The 21,494-nt window shown below is 47.1% G+C and overlaps 1 protein-coding gene across 7 annotated transcripts in view; it reads right to left on the reverse strand.

Moving 5' to 3' along the window:
* The window catches only part of ATP2B3 (ATPase plasma membrane Ca2+ transporting 3), a 102,559-nt gene that overhangs the window by 35,555 nt on the left and 45,510 nt on the right, over positions 1 to 21,494 (reverse strand). For all 7 annotated transcript variants that reach the window (XM_055003242.1, XM_055003241.1, XM_055003240.1 and 4 more), the window contains 8 exons: positions 20,289 to 20,530; positions 17,879 to 18,113; positions 11,198 to 11,377; positions 6,264 to 6,351; positions 5,370 to 5,476; positions 3,540 to 3,731; positions 1,130 to 1,343; positions 726 to 937 (listed from right to left, as the gene is read on the reverse strand). In XM_055003242.1, the coding sequence (XP_054859217.1) occupies positions 726 to 937; positions 1,130 to 1,343; positions 3,540 to 3,731; positions 5,370 to 5,476; positions 6,264 to 6,351; positions 11,198 to 11,377; positions 17,879 to 18,113; positions 20,289 to 20,530 (1,470 nt within the window). The remainder of the gene's footprint in view (positions 1 to 725; positions 938 to 1,129; positions 1,344 to 3,539; positions 3,732 to 5,369; positions 5,477 to 6,263; positions 6,352 to 11,197; positions 11,378 to 17,878; positions 18,114 to 20,288; positions 20,531 to 21,494) is intronic.

A 21,494-nucleotide genomic window follows, 5' to 3' on the forward strand; every position in this document is an offset into this window, starting at 1 on the left:
ATTACTTTCAAGAGGTACTGGAACTGCGTTCCACTGTGTTCCCACTGGAAAAAAAGCCCTGATCTCTGTTATCCATTCCTATATTCCATTTCATTGTGGCCTCCATCAGTCAAAAATTAGGGCTCAAACAGATGAGATGAAGATCATGCAACTTAGTCCCGTCCAGAAAATATAAATTACAGGGTCCTGCAGCCTCAGTTGGCCTTGGGGCCATGCAGGGAATAGTGAAGATTTTTAACTCTTTACTCTCCACTCGGTTTCACTGTATGAATCAGGCTCCTGCCCTTGTTATTAACTTTTTTGAAGGGGAAAATGTGTGTGTTGTAAAGGGTATCTTTTTCTCCTTTTACATGCTAATAACAAATCGGAGACTGGTTATGAATAACAAAACCAAGTGAAGGTTAATGGGTTAAAATCTTCCTTGTACAGCTTCGAGGCAAAGAGAGGCTACGTGAGCTTCCAATTTGCATTTTACGGACAGAATGAGATACAGAATGAGATGCATGATCGTTCACCAAGGGTTTAGACTGTAATGTCTTGGGGTGCAGGTCTATCTTAAGTGCCAGATATATTGAATAAATAACAACACGATTACGTGGGTGGGCGAATAAGCACTCACAAACTAGCACCACATTTCATGCAAAAAAGGGGGGGGCATTTTCCTGATTCTTCCAGGAGCCCATCATTTCGCGTCCCGCATTCGTCCTTCCAAGTGCAGCCTGTACCTGTATGCCAAAGGTGCCCAGCACAATGGTGCAGAAGATGGGATTGCCAAAAATGCCATCAAAGACATTGCGCTCGCCATGGATTTTGCGGGCATTAATCTCATTGAAGAGCTGCATCATGACAAAGGTATTGAAGATGATGGTGTAGTGCTCCGAAGACGGGGAGTGCAGGGGCGCGTTGCGGCCGCTGTCGATGTCGAAGAAAACCTCTCCTGCAAATGGGGGAGGCAGCAAAGCAGCACATCATGGACAGACAGATATTAGGCTCAGCCCAACAGATATTAGGCTCAGCCAACCAGAGTGTGGTCTCTCTCTCTCTCTCTCTCCATCCCTCTCCCTTTACTGGATCAAACTAATGAGCCCAACCAACCCTCCAGCCCCAGATCAGCACTGTAAGAACCCACCCACAAAGAGGAGGGTGAAGATGATTGTGAGCTGGTACACAGCATGGCCCAAAATATTCTTCATCATGGTGCGGGAGATGAGGGGCTTGTTGCGTCCATACGGCTTGCGCAGCAGCAGGGCCTCTGTGGGGGGCTCAGTGGCGAGAGCCAGGGAGGCAAAGGTGTCCATAATCAGGTTCACCCACAGCATCTGCACTGCCTTGAGTGGAGAATCCTGGGAGGGAAGTTGAGACAGAAAGGCACCATTAGAGCAGCAATATTATCCAATAATAAAAGGACCAGGGAAAGAACGAGGTAGACACACTCTGCTCCACCTTTTCCGGAATGTGCAAAGTTAATTGCTACCAACTTGGGACTAATCTACACCTTTTTAAAAACATGTTGATTTCCCAGTGAGGTTTGGGTCATGCTGAATGTGCCCTGTGCATGCTCTAACTTGCTTCAAGGACTGAAGCCAAAACTCAGTAGAAGAAAAGTAAGCTTTGCATGCTGAAGATTCTAGGTTTCATTCCCTGATATCTCTAATAAGGAGGGAAGGCAGCATGGTTTAGCCTGATCTCATCAGATCTCAGAAGTGAAGCAGGGCCAGTACGTGGATGGGTGACCACCGAGGAAGACTCTGCAGAGGAAGGCACTGGCAAACCCCCTCTGCTTCTCACTTGTCCTGACAGCCCCTTGCTGGGGTCGCCATAGGTCGATTGCAACTTGATGGCACACATTTGCCAAAGACAGGCAATAGGAGTGGGTGGTGATGGTTAGGTTGTAAGTGAAAACTGGTAGAGGGAGAAGGGGTGCTGTGCCCTCTATCGATTCTCCTTTCTGCCTATTACACACTGTTGCCTACAGCTAAGGTTGAATTCTCTTACTTCCTCTTTGCTGAAATTGTCCCTGAAATTCAGCAATCTATTCTTCTTTTTAAGAATTTGCGTTAGTTTTGAATCAATTCTCCTTTCATAAAGAAGAAGATTCCATTCAAATCTCTAAGAAGTAATATATTTATGATCCTAGGTGAAAAATTAAGAACAAGGTGTGCCATTGTTCTTACCCTTTATATCATATTACAGTAGCACAACAACAGGCAAGAATCCACAGGTGAGGAAATCTACACTATCACATTGTTTAAAGAACTCAGAATTAATGAGAAATAAAAGGGAATGCCTCTTTTGAAAGAGGAAAAGAGAATAAGAGGAACTAATTGCTATATCCAGGGCTTTTTTTTAGCTGGAACGCAGTGGAACGGAGTTCCGGCACCTCTTGAAAATGGTCACATGGCCGGTGGCCCCGCCCCCTGATCTCTAGACAGAGGGGAGTTGAGATTGCCCTCTGCGCCCTGTCTGGAGATCAGGGGCAGGGCCACCGGCCATGTGACCATTTTCGTCAAGGGCGATTTAAACTTTAAAAAACTCCCCCCTTGTTCCAGCTGACCCAAAGTGATGTCATTGTGCAGTCCTGGGAGTGTGCACGCACTTTGCGCAAGCACATGTGGTAACAGGGGCATCACCTCCTGCCAGGAGTTGCACCCTGTGCTGGCAACCCACGGAGTTCCACCACTTCTTTTCCCAGAAAAAAGCCCTGACAACAACAACATTCGATTTATAAACTGCTCTTCAGGACAACTTAACATCCACTCAGAGCGATTTACAAAGTTTGTTATTATTATCCCCACAACAAACACCCTGTGAGGTGGGTGGAGCTGAGGGAGCTCTGAGAGAGCTGTGAGTGACCCAAGGTTACCCAGCTGGCTTCAAGTGGAGGAGTGGAGAATCAAACCCGAGTCTCCAGATTAGAGTCCTGCCGCTCTTAACCGCTACACCAAATCAGATCCCAAGCAATTTGGAAAACTTTCCAGACCCTTTCCCAAGCATTTTCCCACTTAAAATTCCCTAGAAAACCCTCATCATCATCTGTTCCCTAACTGGCTTTGAGGCATGTCCTTTGGAGAGAGTGTCGACAAAATAATCTTTCCCTCTTTTAGCAAACTCCCAGGGGTTACACATGTATCTGTGTACTCACTGTGCACCCTATGTATACTCATTTAGTTTCTTTGCTACACAAATATTTTCCTGCCATGAATCTAAGCTTCTTTCCACATGTCCACACGTCTTGAGATGCATCCTAGGCCGAATCCACATTACCTCCGCGCGTCCCGGTGTTGCTCTAAATGTCCGTGAAACACCTGGAAGTATAGCGTCTTTCAAGCGCGATTCAGAAATCGTGCTTGAAAGACACTATACTTCCAGGTGTTTCGCGGACATTTAGTGCAACACCGGGACGCGCGGAGGTAATGTGGATTCGGCCCTACACTCCCCATGAAAGCTCCGTGTGATTTTCTAACTTCCAAGTAGCAAAGGACACTTCCTTTCCTCTTCTGGTCTTGCCTGCGGCCTGCACTGTGACAAAGCCCCTCTACCTGTGTGATGCAGGCACCAGTGAAGGCCACGATGACTGCCACCACGTTGACTGTCAGCTGGAACTGCAGGAATTTGGAGATGCTGTCGTAAACATTGCGGCCCCACATCACTGCCTTGACGATGCTGGAGAAGTTGTCGTCGGTCAGGATGATGTCAGAGGCCTCTTTCGCCACATCGGTGCCTGCGATGCCCTGGGGGAGCGGCAGAAAAACACCATGAGCATTTTTGAACCAGAACACAGTTCCTTCTCTTTTCTATGGTTGCTGGGGCAACCATGTCCCCCGGAAATAAGCAGCTTAAACAGCTCTTCAGCTCCATTTTTAGCTGTGGGCCCTGGTCAGCTGTTAAAAGTGGAGGGGAGATCCTGTGGGCATGCAGTCTGAACTCAGAGAGGTTAGAAGTTCGGTTCTGCTACTGCAGTAGGGTTGCTTCAGCCCATCTGGCCCTACCTTTCACACCCCTCCCCTCCCCTTCTTTATCTGGAGATTAGGTTGGCAACCAGCAGGAGTCTGAGGGTGGGTGGGGACAGGTTGGGGTGCACTCGACACAACAGCACTATGTCGCTTTGGGAAAGAACCCAAGAGTGATGCCCTGCTGGATTCCTAGCAATGCCTAGAGCACTGGGATGCAAAGCTTACACCACAGACACAGACTAGCCATCCTCCTCCTGGGGGTGGCCATACCCTGCCTCCAGTGGATGCTTCCCACTGCTGGACAGCAGGCCTGTGGCGGAAAAATGGCAGGAGAAAGAGCATCCCTCCACAGCATCCCTCCGTACTGCCTTTGCACCCTTTGCCCCTAGAAGTGACATCAGCCAGTCCCCAGGGGACGCTCTGGTATTTGGCAAAACTCTGGGGTTTAACCCACAACCAATCATTCGCCCACGCCCTCTAGTTGTCGGGAAGGGGGGGTGGACTTGGCAACTATAAACACAGGAATGAGGGAAATGGAGTTAATGCAAGAGCCACTGGAGACACCTGGCTAAGCGAGACTGTAGTCAGATGTCATCAATACAGAAGGACGGGGCTGATGTGAAAGCGACTGCTTTCTGTGCCCTGTTCTTCTCCAGGCTCAAGATGTGGTTGTTGTTTTAAAAAAACAGCAAGAGAAACTGGCTGAGGACAGTATTGATTGGCTAGCAACCATGCTGCCACGAGGACACTTCCCGGCTCCCGAGTTCTCTTGACAACAGACTGCACTCCAAAAAAGCATCTGTTTTTCTTTAATTAAAATGAATAGATTTGTACTCTTTTTTTAAAAAACAAAATGGTAGACAGCACTCCTGACAGATGGTAGGTTGGAAGCAAGATGTGAAAGTGTATATACCAGTTTGCTGGTATATACCCTTTCTGTTTGCTGGTATATACACCCGTCAATTCAATTGTGAAGCAAGCCAGGAGGCAGCCAGGGACGCCGTGGCTTAGGGGTTTGTCTGTGGCCTCTGTTGTTTATAGTGTATCTGCCTTCAACTTATATGCTCGGAAAGCTGATTCCCCTATTTGCCTTGCACAGTTTTATCTTAGAATCATAGAATCATAGAGTTGGAAGGGGCCATACAGACCATCTAGTCCAACCCCCTGCCCAGTACAGGATCAGCCTAAAGCGTCTCTGACAAGTATTCTTGCTCTTCTGTCTAGGAACTCAGGGGGGGGGTCCACGATTCTTCCTTCCCAATTTTATCCTTACAACCCTGTGAGGTAGGTGTGGCTAAGAGTCAGAGAGACTAGCCCAGCAAGTTTCCACAACAAAGAACTGAACCTGGGCCTCGCAGATGCAGTTCCACTAAACCACAGGGCCCTCTGTGGACATGAAGGGCCAGGTTGCCTTACCATGGCAAAGCCCACATCGGCCTTTTTGAGCGCTGGTCCATCGTTGGTCCCGTCCCCAGTGACGGCAACCACTTGGCGCTGGTCTCCAATAGTGCTGTCAATAATACCTTTAAGGACAAGAATACAAGTTGGCCAGGATACATTTTAAAAACCAAACAAACCCTGTGTTATGGGTTCGCTGGCTCCTTCTATGAGCTCACGGAGACAGAGTCCCTCCTCCCTTTCTGATGGTTTGCTCTGACATACGCTGCTTCCACACACGTTGGATAATCCACTTTCAATACGCTTTAGTGAACATTTGAAACTGATTTTCCATGCGTGGAACAAAAAATCCACTTCTAAAGGATTACGAAAGTGCATTGAAAGTGCATTATTCAATGTGTGTGGAAATGGCCATAGTTTGCCATAAGATGTGGATCAGGGCAGCTTTTGTTACTGCTTTCCTCTACTGTTTCCAGTCATGATTCGGTAGGTTTACAAACCAGGGCCGATTCTGCACGGCTTACCCGAAGCCGGAACGTCGCGGAACATGCCGGGAAAAATGCGGAAGATCGCATTTTCTTGCACGAGTTTTGCGCGACATCGCGCAAAACTCGTGCAAGAAAACACGATCTTCTGCGTTTTTCCCGGCATGTTCCGCGATGTTCCGGCTTCAGGTAAGCCGTGCAGAATCGGCCCAGGTCTGATGGCAGGTCTAGTTAGCACAAATCTCAGTATACAGAGAAATAAAAAATAAATACAAAATAAACTTGGTAGAGAAATAAGCTGCTCTTCATATCCGGAAATCATTTTCTTGGAATGATATCCAGAGAACCTAGGAATTCTGTCCCTTTCCCTCCCCCATACCTCTGCTTTACCAGCCTTTCCTGTAGGCAAAAAATGCCCATCTCTTACCTTTCACCAAGGTGTGTTTGTCAGTGGGTGAAGATCGAGCCAGAACCCGCAGTTTGGGCCAGATTTTATCAAGGCGCTCTTGTTCAATCTGCAATGTAGAAAGCCAGAGAGAAGGAAGCATTACCGGACCTCCCCAATAAAACACGCATTCTTTGATGACTGCCTGACTTTATCACCACTCTTGGAACTTCTGTATCAGCTCCAGTACATACAATGGTATTTAGCAGGGCAAGAAATGGAGATGCAGATGTGTGCCAAGCTCAAGAGATGAGCAACAGTTAAGTTTGCTTCCATTTTGCTGTCCAGAACTCACACAAACGCTGCCTGATTCTGAGTTAGACCCTTGTTTTCCCAGGTCAGCACTGTCTATCCTAACTGGCAGTGTTTCTCTGAGATGAACGTGCTGAGGTAGGGTTGCTGGGTCCCCCTGTCCTCTCGGTGGGAGGTGGAAGTCCTGGCACTTTTGCGTGTGTGCGCGCTCCCGGACCTGGGAAGTGATGTCACCAGGCAGGCCGTGGCTGCCCTGAGAGTGCTCCCATGTTCTGCGCAGGGGTGGGGTGGGGGAATCTGTCCCGAATTGGCCTAGATCGGGCCTGAATCAGCCTGGAATGGGCCGCTGCAGAGTGTGGGAGTGCTCCCACGCTCCGTAGCAGCCCAATTCGGCTGATCCGAGCCCAAATTGGCCCTTTTCAGACCTGAATCGGCCCATTTGTGGGGTAATAATAACACACTTTGTAAACCGCTCTGAGTGGGCATTAAGTTGTCCTGAAGGGCGGTATATAAATAGAATGTTATTAATGTTATTATTTGGGGCCCGATCCGGGCCTGAACTGGGCCACACTGGTCCCATGGGAGCATGCTGTGCCCCCTGGGAGCGCGCCCTGGGAGGCCCGTGCCTACTACTTAACCGTTTTACTGGTTGAAGATGCTGATGACTGAACCAGGGACCTTTGGCATGCCAAGCAGTGGCTCTCCGCTGGAGCCACAGCTCCTCCTGTTTGCTTTTCTCTGCCCAGGCCTTGATCTATGCAGGGGCATCATATTTGAAAGGCCACCGGATACATTTCTGTTGTTTGTTCACTGGTTTATTTTTAGCTTTTCACTATTGAACATATGACAAAAGAAACCATCCCACATGCAGTGCTGTGGAACAAGTCAAGGCAAAAATATTTATTCAGATAGAGCTGTTGAGCTGAAGCAGTTCTGAGTTTCCTCAAGATGCCATTTTCCATTTTTATCTTGCCGTGGTTTCCTTGTTTCAACAAATGGAAAACGGGATTTTGAGGGGGCTCAGAGAAAAACTGCTCCAGTTCAGCCTCCAAAACTGTGGGAAAAGCAATGTGTAAAAAGACGCAGAAGAGTTAAAATTATAGTACAAGCCTACAAATTTTATGTATTATTTACTTCATTTAAATCCTACCTTTCTCTCCATCAGGAACCCAAAACAACTTACGTTGTTCTTTCCACCTCTGTTTTATACTCACAACAACCCTGAGAGGCAGGCCCAAGGTCACCCAGCAAGCTTCCAAGGCAGAGTGGGGAAGTGAACCCGAGCCTCCCAGATCCTAGGCCATTTTCACACATCTTTACATGGTGTAAAAATCATGGAACGAGGGCGTCTTCATGGCGCAATTTCTGATGTCATCGTGCCACAAAACTGGAATCGTGGTGAGATGACATCAGAATTCGCGCCAGGAAGACACCCTTGTTGCGTGAGTTTTGTGCTATGTAAAGTGTATGAAAACAGCCCTAGTTTAACACTCTAACCACTGCACAACAGTGGCTACAAATCTACAAATCAGTCTACGTACATTTATTGTAGTTTTTAAATATAAGTTGGTGTATTAAGATGAAACTCAATTATGTTATGTTTCTAAACCCATTGACTTCAATGGACTTAGAAGGGTGTAACTTTGCTTCGGACTGCACTGTAATTTACTTAACATACGTGGTTGATTCCTATAGAGAACATGGTCAGTTACCAAGGAAGGAGAGAGCGGCTCTTTTATCTCTCTCTTTTGGGACCCGAGACAGAATTCAAAATTTTCACTATCCTTTTCCTTGCAATAAGTGTTGCTCACTATTGCAACTAACACAGGAAATGGTTCTACAGTAAGACGCTCATCTGGAAGGGGAGTTGTCATCCCTTTAAGCAGAGCATTGCTTAAGCAGCGTTAAACCAACAAATGGCATTACTTTAAAAAGTACGGTTTCGGACGGCTATCTTAAGGACACTTTCCTGAGAATAAGCCCCACTGAATCAAGGGGGTCTTCTGAATAGACCTGGGCTGCTACAGTACAAATGAGAAGGAGGAGGGGAAGCTATTGGGAATATCTGAGCCAAACAATGGCTGATTCCGCACACGTTGGATAATGCACTTTCAATGCACTTTATCAATCGTTTGAGGTGGATTTTTTGTTCCGCACACGAAAAAATCTGTTCCAAATGATCTGTAAAGAGGATTGGAAGTGCATTATCCAACATGTGCGGAATCACTCAATTTGAGCATCTGGCCCTTCTCTTTATGTAGGTATCTACAGCCTGAGCCCGATCACTGCTGTGGCCCTAGGAGCAGAACCAGCACCGTCCTTGACCAACCTTGTACTTACCATCTACTTCAAGGCCTGCTGCATTGTCTGATTTTGTTTACATTTTTTTGTGCAAGTGGGCATTTTATTTTGTAAGCTGCTTTGAATCTTCAAGGTGGCAAAATTTACATATGTCCTTTAAAGTCAGGAAGATTCCCCCCCCCCCACTTTCCTCTCTCTGTTCCAAGTCTCAGTGTAAAAAGAGGTGCTGTTGTGATGTTGTTAAACGACAAGTCACTCGGGAGGAGTGTAAGGAAGTGTTGGTCCTACCCCTAACTGTTCCCACACCAGCCCTGTAGTACAAAGGAGAAGCAGGAGCTGAATGAACAAGGGTTCCTATAACTGAAGTGAATGTTGTATTATAGAAAACCCTGTTACTGTGCAGCGGCTCTTCTATCAGGCTCCCTAAGAATCTTACTGGTTTCTTAAAAAAACCCCAAAAAACAGTGTCGATTCCTGTGCCTGACTGCCTCACGTGTAAACATGTAGTTTGCTATAAAGGAGCACCAACAAAAATGCTACTTTTGATTTGAGTGTATTACCTTAGGGCCAAGCTACACATGACGAATGACACTTGAACGGCAAGTGGATTGAGTGGAGGGCAAGTGAACAGGGAGAAATACACTTGCCGTTCAAGTGTCATTCGTCATGTGTAGCTTGGCCCATAATCTTTGCCAAAAATGGTTATAGTGACAGAACAGGAAGACCCGGGTTCAAATCTCCAGTCAGCCCTCAAGCCCACTGAGTGACTTTGGTGGTCCAGTTATTTCACTCTCAGCCTAACCTATCTCACAGTAGGGTTGCCAATCTCCAGCGGGGGGCTGGAGTTCTCCCAGAATTACAACTGACCTCCAGCATACAGAAAGCAGTTCCCTTGAAGCAAATGGCAACTTTGAAGACTGAAGCCATGATATTTTTTTTTTTAAGTTATGCCGTATTGCATACCATCAATTAGCTTCTGAATCCTTGTTTCAAAATTATATGCACAAGGTTGCTCATGACTGATAAATTTAGCTGGCATCCTGTCCTTGTTGTTGTGTAGCTTGTCAATTCTCTATAGCATATGATCTCCTCATTTTATGGCCCCTAGGGAATCTAGATATGTTATGGGTATGGCCAAATATCTCACTCATTTGGATGTCCCATCTTATAGAAGAGCTTTCACCCTGGCCCGATGTGAAGTTATCCCTTCAATGGTCATTGAAAGATCCCATATGAGGATAGTCGCTGCCGTTGCTCCATTGGTGAAGTGGAATCACTTATTCATATGTTCTTTCGTTGTCCTTTCCATCAAGTCTATAGGGACAAGTTTATTTCCCCACTCTTAGACACACCAATTGCAGAGGCAAATAAGGCCTGCCTGGAGAAACTCCTAATGGATAAAAATCCAACTATCTCCAGGCAAATAGCCAAATTCTGTCTCTATTTGGTTAAATTCCATAATAAAAAGAATAGCTGTACATAGTCTGTCCTGTTCTTTTTATGATTTTAACTATTTTAACGTCAGTGTTTTAAATATTAGAATTACTGTGGTTCCCAGAGAACTATATACATTTTAAGATAAGATTTTAAATGCTAAATGTATTTTTCTATGTCCTTTACATTTTTATGCTGGATTTAATTATTTTATTGATTGATAAGGATGTATTGTCATTGTTATGGTCTCTGACCGCAAATAAATTCATTCATTCTATAGCATATGTTTAATTGCACGATGATGTTTCTATGATTTTCTTCGCAATTTTGTAATTACAAATATATATTTTTCTTATTTGTGATTTTGTATTATATGAACCTTTATATTCTTATATATTTATTACAGACCTCTTGTACTTTTATACCCTTTCCTTTTTCTGCTCCCAAATCTCCAGGAATTTCTCAACTTGGAGTTGGCAACCCTGCCTCACCGGGTTGTTTGTGAGGGGAAAAGGGAGGGGGGGAGATTTGTGGACATGATCCTCAATTCCTCTGAGGAAAGGATAGTGGTTAAAAATGCAATACACGAAGACAAGTACAGCACACAACTGTGTTTTCCTGATGGAAATAAACGTTTGAGCCTCATTTCAACACCCGAAGAGCCACAACGTAATGTATGAACTGAGGATATAAATCTGCGGTGTTTGATCTGGGCATTCACACATGCAAGCTGCCATTTCATGATGCAGCCACTATACCCGTTTGAATGCTCTGTATTCTGCATGCAGAAGTCAGAGATAAAGAACCAAAGCCATCTACAAGAGCAACACGCCTGATCCAGGGCAAGCAGTAGGAGCAGCAGGAACCCTCCCACCTCCCGAATCCTGGTTGTGGCCCCATCCAGAGAGTTCAAGCGCTTGACTGAGTACCTCTCCCTTTTCATTGCGGATCCGCCGGTTGAACTCCTTCCCCTCCAGGCACAAGAAATCTTCCCCTGGCTGGATGATGCCGCACTTGGCAGCAATGGCCCGGGCTGTGTTGATGTTGTCCCCTGTCACCATGCGGACCGTGATGCCAGCACGTTGGCATTTGTTGATGGCCTCTGGCACCTGTAAAGGAGACAGAAGTCTCAGGAAAGGGCAGAAAGCTTGCAGCATCTCCTCCCCCACGTGCCAGATCTGTTACCTGGTGTTAAATTAGATTTGGATTCTTGGGATTCAGAACCCTCAGGGCTCACTTTCCCTCATTTCTGGTAATCACAGTTTTGAAAATATCCAGCATTTAGGGTTGGAGCTGGTGACAATTCAAAAAGTTTAAGTATTCAAGAACATCCATAGCCTGCCTTTCCACTGTACAAAACCAGCATTCACGGTGGCCAACAACATAAATCAGTACAACAAGACAAACTTTAATAAAACAAAAACAAAAGAGGATAAAAGGTAACAGCAGCAAGCACAGTGACCCAGGAGCCGCCGCCAAAAACAATTTGTAGCAGCAAAAGACATCAATACAACAGCCCCCCCCCCAGACAATTAGGGTTCCCTCTCTCCAGGTGTGGCCTGGAGAGCTCCCGGAATTAGACCTGACTTCCAGGTGGCAGAGGAAACGGCAGCTTTGGAAGGTGGACTCTATGACATCGTAACTGCTGAGCTCCCAAACCCTGCCCGGTCCATCCCAGAATCCACCCGCCAAATCGCCAGGAATTTCCCAACTGATATTTGGCAACCTGTAGCAGAGAAATCAGAATCATTATTGGGATAGGGTGGTCAGTGGTAAAAAATGTTAAGGTTACAGAGGAGGGATCAGGTGAGAAGAAAACGGCAGGCCCTGTTAAACAGGTCTTCTTCTGGACTTCACCAGTTTTTGTTTTTTTAAAAAAAGACTTCACCCATATGAGAAAACTCAACCTCTGGAAATCTAGTTGGTCTTTAAGGTACTCCTGGACCTGAATCTGGCTCCTATATTTGACAGAAGAAGAGGGATGTATGGACTTTTGCCATATATGGAACGAGAAATGCCAGATGTTCAAGCTGGATTCAGAAAAGAAAGAAGCACCAGAGATCACATTGCAAATTTACGATGGCTAATGGAACATACCAGGGAATTGCAGCCTGTTTTATATAAATTACAACAAAGCTTTTGACTGTGTAGATCATGAAAAGCTATGGAGAGTCTTAAAAGAAATGGGGGTGCCACAACATCTGATTGTTTTGATGCGCAACCTGTACTCTGGACAAGAGGCTACAGTCAGGACAGAATATGGGGAAACAGAATGGTTTCCAATTGGCAAGTGTGTCAGATTAGAATGCATATTATCTCCCTACCTGTTCAACCTCTGTGCAGAGTATATCATAAGGAAAGCTGGATTAGATCTAGAAGAAGATGGAGTGAAAAATGGTGGAAGGAACATTAACAATTTGAGATATGCAGATGACACCACATTACTGGCAGAAAATAATGAAGACGAAACGACTACTGATGAAGGTTAAGAGAGAAAGTGCCAAAGTAGGATTACAACTGAACATCAAGAAGACAAAAGTAATGTCTGCAGAGGAATTACACGATTTTAAATTTGAAAATGAGGAGATTGAAATTGTTCAAGTTTTTCTATTCCTTGGCTCAATCATCAACCAAAAGGGAGACTGCGATGAAGAAATCAGAAGAAAATTGAGACTTGGAAGAGCAGCTGTGAGGGAGCTAGATGAGTTCCTTAAAGATAAAGATGTCTCTCTGGGAACCAAGATCAAGATAATCCAAACTACGGTATTCCCCATTGCCATGTATGGATGTGAAAGATGAACAGTGAAGAAAACTGACAGAAAGAAAATTGATTCTTTTGAAATGTGGTGCTGGAGGAGAGTTTTGCGAATACCGTGAATGGCCTAAAAGACAAATAAGTGGATTCTATATCAAACCAAGCCTGAATTCTCCCTAGAAGCTAAAATGACAAAACTGAGGCTGTCGTATTTTGGTCACATCACAAGAAGACAAGATTCTCTGGAAAAGTTAATAATGCTAGGAAAAGTGGAAGGCAGTAAGAAAAGAGGAAGACCCAAAATGAGACTGCTTGACTCAATAAAAGAAGCCACGTCCTCCAGTTTGCAGAATCTGAGCAAGTGTGTTAATTATCGGATGTTTTGTATGTCTTTCATTCATAGGGTCGCCATAGGTCGGTGAGTTGACAGCATACAACATTCATACACAAGAAAGACTAATAAGGTTAAGAGACCAAACTGTTAAAGGCTTTCTGGACCGATTTGAGCTGCATCTGGGAGGGCCAAATCAAAGGGGCATAATGACCTTCCTGAGGCAGGCAGTTCCACAGAAGTGGGAGGCTTCATGGAAAATACCGTTTCACCTGCCCGCCAAGCTAGCCTCCTTCTATGAAGGACACACAGAGCAGGCAGACATAGATTGGCCTGTTAGCTGACAGGGAGATTTCCTGGTAGGGTGGTTCTCTGGGGTGGGGGATACCTAGGAGTGGCTTCTCCTCGTAAGGAGGTGTTAACCACTGCGCTGGCACTTAGACCACCCCCTCGGTAATAAGGAGGCAACAGCTACAAGGAGGGCACAAGGGCTGCTGTCCCACCTTGAGAGACTCCACTATGCCCTCTCCCAGGCTTACCGCATTCCTGCTTTCTGGCAGGAGGCGACATCACTTCCGGAAGGCACGTCATCACGCCAGCCGCAGGAGTGTCCCTGCGCTTTGTTTGGGGCTGATTTGGGTCCCAAATGGGCCGAATCAGCCCTGTGCGGACCACGGACGTGCTCACGCAGCTGGCGCAATGACGTTCCTTCTGGAAGTGACATAACTGCGTCAGCCCCAGGGCACACACACACAAGAAAGGGCATGCTACTGGCATGAGGTAAGTGCCAGGACCCCCCGCATCCTTAGAGCTGCCAGGTACCCCTCACTTCCCATCAGGAGGGTGGAGTCCCTGGCACGTACTTTGTGCTGGGCACGAGTGCGTGTGCACACGCCCTGGAGCTGGCATGATGATGTTACTTCCGGAAGTGATGTCACCACACTGGCCGCATGAGTGCTCCCGTGCTCTGCATGGGGCTGATTCAGCCCGTTTGGGGCCCAAATGGGCTCCAAATGAAGCACAGGAATGCTCTCACGTGTGGTGCGACAACATCATTTCTGGAAGTGATGTCGCTGCACCAGTTGGGAGCGTGCACGCACAGCGCGCGCTCCTGAGGTGGCTGCTGGTGGCAAGCAAGCTCTGGGATCTTGTCCCCTCTCGCCAATCGCTGGGTGATTGGTGGATGAGGGGGGAAATCCCTCCCCAGTGGGAGGGTAGAAGGATCTGGCAACTCTAATGGCGAGTGATGTCGGCCCATCAGGATGCTCCCAATGTTTCCCCCATTTCCCCCCATTCCCTCCCCTCACTGGCCAGCTGAGCGGCAGTGCCCGTTGGCAGCAGGGGATCCTTCCCCGACCAGTGGCAGAATGGCAATGGTGTGCCTGCCCACCCCAATGATCAGCAGGCAATTCAGTACATTAGCAAGCATATGGCAATCCTAAAACAGGAGTGGGTGGTCCTTCAAGTCCTCTGATCTAAGCCATTCAGGGATCTACCAAGTACCAGCACTTTGAATTGGGCCTGGAAGCAAACTTTGGGCCTTGTAGCTGAGAAAGCCCTGGCGTAGCATTTTGGCCCAATGAAACTTCTGAAAGTGTATCAATGTCATCAACTGTATTGCTTCCCTTATGTCAAGTGGACCCCTTGGCTGAGCAGGCCCATTGAAGCCACGACATGGCCATTCTGGAAGGTGTAAAGTTGCCAACTGGCCGGAGAAAAGAATCTCTTGTTTGTTTAGCAGTTTTATGCAGAAAAAGGCAGTTGACGTTTTTCATAGCACAGACGTAAATAACATTATCTGATAATTACTGCAGATCAAGCAGCTATTAAATGGACAGAGGTATAAGTATTTAATAACTGTTTGATAGCAGTCTGTGATATAAGCATCATAGAGTCCCTGGATTAATGCAGTCTGGTCTGCAGCAGGGGAATTCCAGACAGAGTTGCTGAGTCTCACCCGGGAGATTAAGGCATGAAAGGAATGCTGAATGCAAATTCCAAGGACTGGAGGTGATTGATTTTACTACCTTCCCAGCTGCAGATGTGAGCTGTGATAAGACAGGTTCTCATTGAGTCACCCCTCTTAGCACATTCCGATACCCTCCCTCCGTGATAAAATCCCCATCCCAAGATCAAGGAGCAATCAATTAGCACTGATAAATTTATAATTTATTCCTGGGAAGATGCCATCCCTATCTAAATTCATCAACTCAGCTCCAGGGAGATTCATTAGCAAACTGTCCTTTTGTGAGGCAGCAGGACAGACTTTGCATTTCCTTTCACACACACTGGCTACAAGTAATCAAAGTAATCAAGCCTTTGTAATTTCCAGGAACTGAACTTTAAGGTCTTTGTGCTAACAGCTGAGGGGCTCCCCAGCCCCAGGACACATTTTGCCCTATAAGAACCTGGGCTCCTGCCCCATTCAAATTGTGCACGCTTACTGGATCCAAGCGCTGCTCCCTTAGAGCCACTTCCCTTAGTCTCTCTCTGGCAAAGAACACTGGACGTTTGAAGCTGTCTTCCTTCATGGACTACTCTACTTTCTGAGATTGGTAAATATATTTTCCCCCTCCCTCCCTCTATTCAAATTTCTGGCTAGCTTCCTAGGACTCTGTGTGTGTGTGTGCTTGCGTGTGTATCAGCCATTTTAAATTGCCTCTTTTGTGTACATTGGTTTTTCCTCTTCAAATAAAAATACTCTTTGACCTTAAAAGCACCAAGACTCATCTGCTACCTTGGGGAAAGGACCCCGTAAATGCTGGTGGAGTTGTCCCACAGCTACCCCTCTCATATAGCCTTCCTCCTTGCTGCTAATTCCCCCCACTTACTCACAAGGAGGCCCATTACCGGTAACAGTTGAAAAGTTGGCATCTCTAGCTATTCTGTGTTACAAAACTCCAAATGTTGTGCCACAAGAATCCGAATCTCTGTGCCAAGAAAACTGATCTGGACAAATGACCTACATAAATGAATCGCATTAAAGAAATACCTGTCCCTCCCTCCCTATTTGATAGTCCAGGGGAAGGAGCAAGAGAGCTATGCAGGGGTCCGAAGTCCCATCCTGGCCACTAGAAATCTTATTCAGCAGCTTCTCTGCCTCCTTAGATGTTAACAAGAATTGCCGAAACACTCCAGGCATGTCTTGGCCACCATATGGACTAGAAACTTGCCCCTCTTCCCATGAAAGCAGCAATTCTAAGGAAGGGAAATTCTGTGCCCCATCCTTCCCAGACTCACAGTCTGGAGGATCATCTCTCCCTAACCAAGTCTAAGACCTAATCAGATATCCCAGAACGACTTTTGTAAGCACCCACCCATTTGTTTCTTAGTGGGGGGAGGCAAACCAAGTATAAAGCTGCCAAGATGGGGAGCAGAGGCAAGTTTCTGGGGGCCCACTGGACTGAACAGGTCATATTATTTGCTTCCCTTTGATGCATACCCAATTTCTGCTTTTATAAATTGCTCTCATTCTCAATAATATCTTTTGTACTTCATCAGCCAGTAAGTAAGGTCTCAGAATGGATTTGGAATTTTTTTTTGAATGTCTATCTGTAAATTGATTTTAAATGATGTTTGAAATAGCAATGCAATTTTACTAACTTTAATGTACTATGTATTATTTATAAGATCAAATATTCAATTCTCCATTGCACCTTGATCCTTTTTCTCTTTACTGGTCCTTACTGGTACAGCCTCCTTTTCTCCCTTCCAAGTCTGGGACAGTCATGGGAAACCAGGGCCGATTCCGCACAGCTTACCTGAAGCTGGGACGTTGCGGAACATGCCGGCAAAAACGCGGAAGATCGTGTTTTCTTGTGTGAGTTTTGCACGATATCACGCAAAACTCGCGCGAGAAAACGCGATCTTTCGCGTTTTTGCTGGCATGTTCCGCAACGTCCTGCAAAGTTCCGGCTTCAGGTAAGCCGTGTGGAATCAGCCCACCTTGATCTAAAATTTGAGGTGAATTCCTCCCTCTTGGGTAATGCTTGTACAGGATTATAAATTCAAGTGAAGGCAGGTTACTGTGCAACCTTGGGCTGTTTTCACACGTCTTTCAAATAGCGCGATACTCACGGAAGTCTGAACAAAATGGAGGCAGGTAGCGATGATGACGCTTTTGTGGGGTTTTGTAAATGGATCGCATCAAAAATTGCGTGAGGAAGCCGGCAGCCTTCCATGAATATTGCGCTGTTTTAAAGAAGTGTGAAAATGGCCCTGGTGCAGAGTTACTCCAGTCTATGCCGACTGACTTACAATGAAATCAATGGGCTTAGACTGGAGTAACTCTTCTTAAGATTACATTGTCAAAGAGCCAGTGATGCCTAGTGGTTAGATTGTCAGACTAGGTTTCAAGAGATCCAGGTTTAAATCCTCCCTTTTCCTTAAAGCATTTTTGGTGACCTTGGAGCAATTAACTCTCGGCCTAACCTCACAGGTCTGTTTTGAGGATAAAATGAGGGATCGCCGATTGCTCTTAGCTCCTCAGGATGGATTTTTAAAAAAAATGTAACAAATAATTACCTCCGGCCGCACAGGGTCCTCAATCCCTACCACAGCAATGCAGGTCAAGTCTATCACAATCTCATTCTCGTTGTCCCATTCTGGCTCTTTGCCCGCTGGGAAGTCACGGTAGGCTATGCAGATGGTTCGCAGCCCATCACATGCCATCGGCTCAATCACTTTCTTTACCATTTCATCTCGGTCCCGGGGCCGGAAACTGCGCAGCTCCCCATTGCTATTTAGAATGTTTGTGCACCTGGAATGGGGAAAAGACACGTGCCAGTAATTGGGGCTGACCAGGAAGTGAAAATGGCCCAGGAGCAAGTCAAGCCGAGCGGTGGCTGTGGAGCTCTATGCCAGCACTGTTCAGGCCCAGCCAACAGGGGCAATGATGGGCATGGGTGCATCCATTGCCTCTTCTCACCTCATTGCCACCTAAGGCACTGAAGGCGGCAACTGGTGTGCTGACACCAATTGTTACCACTGAAGAGTCCACCCTAAATGCCCCCTGAAGCGCTACTAGAGCTTGGCTGTGCTTGCCACTGGCTTCCAGCAGCCCTTCAGGGCAGCACCCACTGTGAACTTTCCCTGTGAGTGAAATGGCCATTCTGCCCCTGGTCAGCAATGGTTGATACAGGATTCCTTCTCACGCAGCAGTTTTGATGCACATGGTCTGTGATGTCTCCCCATGCAGGGCCATCGATTTCTGGGAAGGCAGGGCTTTGCATACGGAAAGGCAGTCTTGTCCATCTGCTGAACGGTTTATGGTTCGTTGTCCAGCACTGACATGCAGCAACTTCAGGGAAAGTTTGGTTTAGAAGTTTCATGCTACAACCTCTGGTGAAGGGTAGGGATGCATGAGAAATTTCACTCAGGGCCTGGTGGCACATGTGAAAAAGAGCCACCTGCACGGCAGCCTCTGAAGGCTACACAGAAAGGCCGGGGGGTAGCCTTTTCACCCATTTTCTCTGGCTCCACATGTCCTTCCTAGGTGAAAGAGGGAAATTGGATTCTCCTCCTCCTCCCTCACAGCACTCCCTTGCAGTGCTGAGTGAAGGATCACTTTTAAAGGTGAGTTCCCCTGATGTACATCTGGCTGCGAGTTCAGTTGCTCACCCGTGACCCAGCATGGGTGTATCGTGTAGTTTGGCCCTGACTGGAGAATTCTGAAAGCTCCCCAGGACAGGCAAAGAAAGCTGGAGGGAGTCCCAGAGCCCCTGGCCACCCTTTCAGTCTGCTGATTATTTCTGCTTCTCTTATTTCTCCTTGCCAGCCAATTGTGCCCACTCCTCCTTCTCTCAGTCCCTAAGCAGACATTTCTCATGTATCCCTAACCTTTAGCAGCAGTTGTGGACAGACAACTGGATCCTTCTTCCCTGTGCTTGTATTTCCCCACGATCCTCTCTGGCCTTCTTTGCCCATCGTTTGGTGAGCCTCTTGTCAAGTTCTTATTGGAACACTGGGCTTCCCTCAGAATCGCTCAAATGTTCACAGAGGAGGAACCTCTGTTTTCCTACAACTGACATGGGACGATGACCCCCACCCCTGTCCTGAAAGCTCTTAATCCCAGTCCCTAAAGCTGGGGATTGTTATTATGAGGAAACTAAAAGCTCATCTACATGGGATGTGTGATACGAGTCAAATCAGGGGTCCAGTGACCTGACTCACAGTCATATATACCATCAGGGGACTGTTATTCCGTGGTGGTGGTGGAGAGTCCCCTCAAGTCATAGTTGACTTACGGCGACCCCTGGTGGGGTTTTTATGGCAAGAGACTAATAGAGGTGGTTTGCCATTGCCTGCCTCTGCAACCCTGGCCTTCCTTGGAGGTCTCCCATCCAATTGCTCACCAAGGCTGACCCTGCTTTGCTTCTGAGATCTGACGAGATCAGGCTCGCCTGGGCTATCTAGGCCAGGGCCTGTTATTCAGTGCAGCCTGGGAACTCTGCACAAGACGAGTTGGGACTTCCCCTCCAGACCTATTTTCCAGAGTGGAGACAGCAACAGCCATTTACTCCTATCTTGGGCTGTGCGTGTCCTGGGATCATGGGACTGGGGACACGTGGACCCCAAATAAGCCACTCTTCCTCTGGTGCCATGCTCCTGAACCACACTGAGCGATGGAGCACTTTCTAAGGGGAGTCCCCTGATGGGAGTGTCTCTGCCAGCTGGGCTGGGGAGCTTCCAACCCAATTCATTTCACATCTCAGGTCAATGGGCACCAATACTGACTCCCCTTGTTATAACGATTATGTACGTGAAGTCCCATTCAGGTGAAAAGGCACAACTCATGTGACACAAGTTTTGCAGTGACACCTAAGAGGGTGAGGGTGGGAGGAGTTCTCACCATTTCACGGGGAGGAAAGCAGACCACGTGCCAAGACCACGGCAATACAGCCCGGAAAACCCACAACAACCAAAGCAGACTCACTTTTTAAGGACGATCTCAGAGGCACCTTTGCTGAAGAGGCGGTAGCCACCATCAGGCATGCACGTGACGGTGCTCATGGACTTGCGGACAGAATTAAAGGTGTAGACCTTGTAGAGCTTCTCCTCAGGGGTCTGGTCACGCACCAGCTGGTAGTCGCGTCGCAGGTCGACCACAAAGCCCAGCAGCGCACACTCCGTCTTGTTGCCTACCTGGCGGGGCAGGCCGCCTTCTTTCTCTGGAGGCTGAAGGAAATAAAAGCAGAGCCCAGGAGGACCCACGCTCTGATTCTCCCAGCCCCATCCAGCTCCTTTGCGAGGATTAGAACGGCAAAGGTCCCTATGCTGAACTGAAAGACGAGGGCCTTGCAGTGACACAGTCTTGCAAGGCCAACGAAAGGGCAGGACTGGGCGTCCAGAATTCAGGAGGCCCAAAATGGCTCAGGTCTGTGAAGCCAGAGTTTCATTGGCACTTCGGCACGGCAGCCACTCAGGCCTCAGGGAAGGCAGGACTAACAGAGGCCTATCAGGAGACGCTGCTAAGCCTGAAGCCCAGTTGGTTGCTTCCAGCATGCTTCCCTTCTTTCCCTTCCACCCAGCTCCATAGTTTTGTCTGCCGAAACAGAACTTACCAAGGCTGGTAGCAAAATAAAACCTTTCTTTCTCTGCTCCTTAATTTCTCTTCCTCTTTCCCACACTTTCCTCCTCCTTCATTTTTCTCTCTTCTTTTCATCATCACCCCCCTCCCACCATTTTCCAGTCTTGGTCTCTCAACTGCTCATTTGCCTCCTGTTTGACAATTCAGAACATACCTGCAAATCTTTGTTAATATTATGAACAGAAGGGTGGGAGGGAATGTCAGGTGCAGGGATTTTTTTCAGGAGGAACGCAGGGGAACGGAGTTCCGGAACCTCTTGAAAATGGTCACGTGGCTGGTGGCCCCGCCCCCTGATCTCCAGACAGAGGGGGGTTTAGATTGACCAACAGAGGGGAGTTTAGGGCAATCTCAACTCCCCTCTGTCTGGAGATCAGGGGGCGGGGCCACCACTCACGTGACCATTTTCTCCGAGGGCAACCCACTGAGTTCCACCACCTCTTTTCCTAGAAAAAAAGCCCTGGTCAGGTTAATATTTCCTAATATTTCCTATGATCTATCAAAGTACTAAAAGAATTCTACCCCCCCACCCCCTTTACATGCATGGTAATGGAA

The sequence above is a fragment of the Eublepharis macularius genome, chromosome 19 (genome assembly GCF_028583425.1).
Source record: "Eublepharis macularius isolate TG4126 chromosome 19, MPM_Emac_v1.0, whole genome shotgun sequence".
Taxonomy (NCBI): domain Eukaryota; kingdom Metazoa; phylum Chordata; class Lepidosauria; order Squamata; family Eublepharidae; genus Eublepharis; species Eublepharis macularius.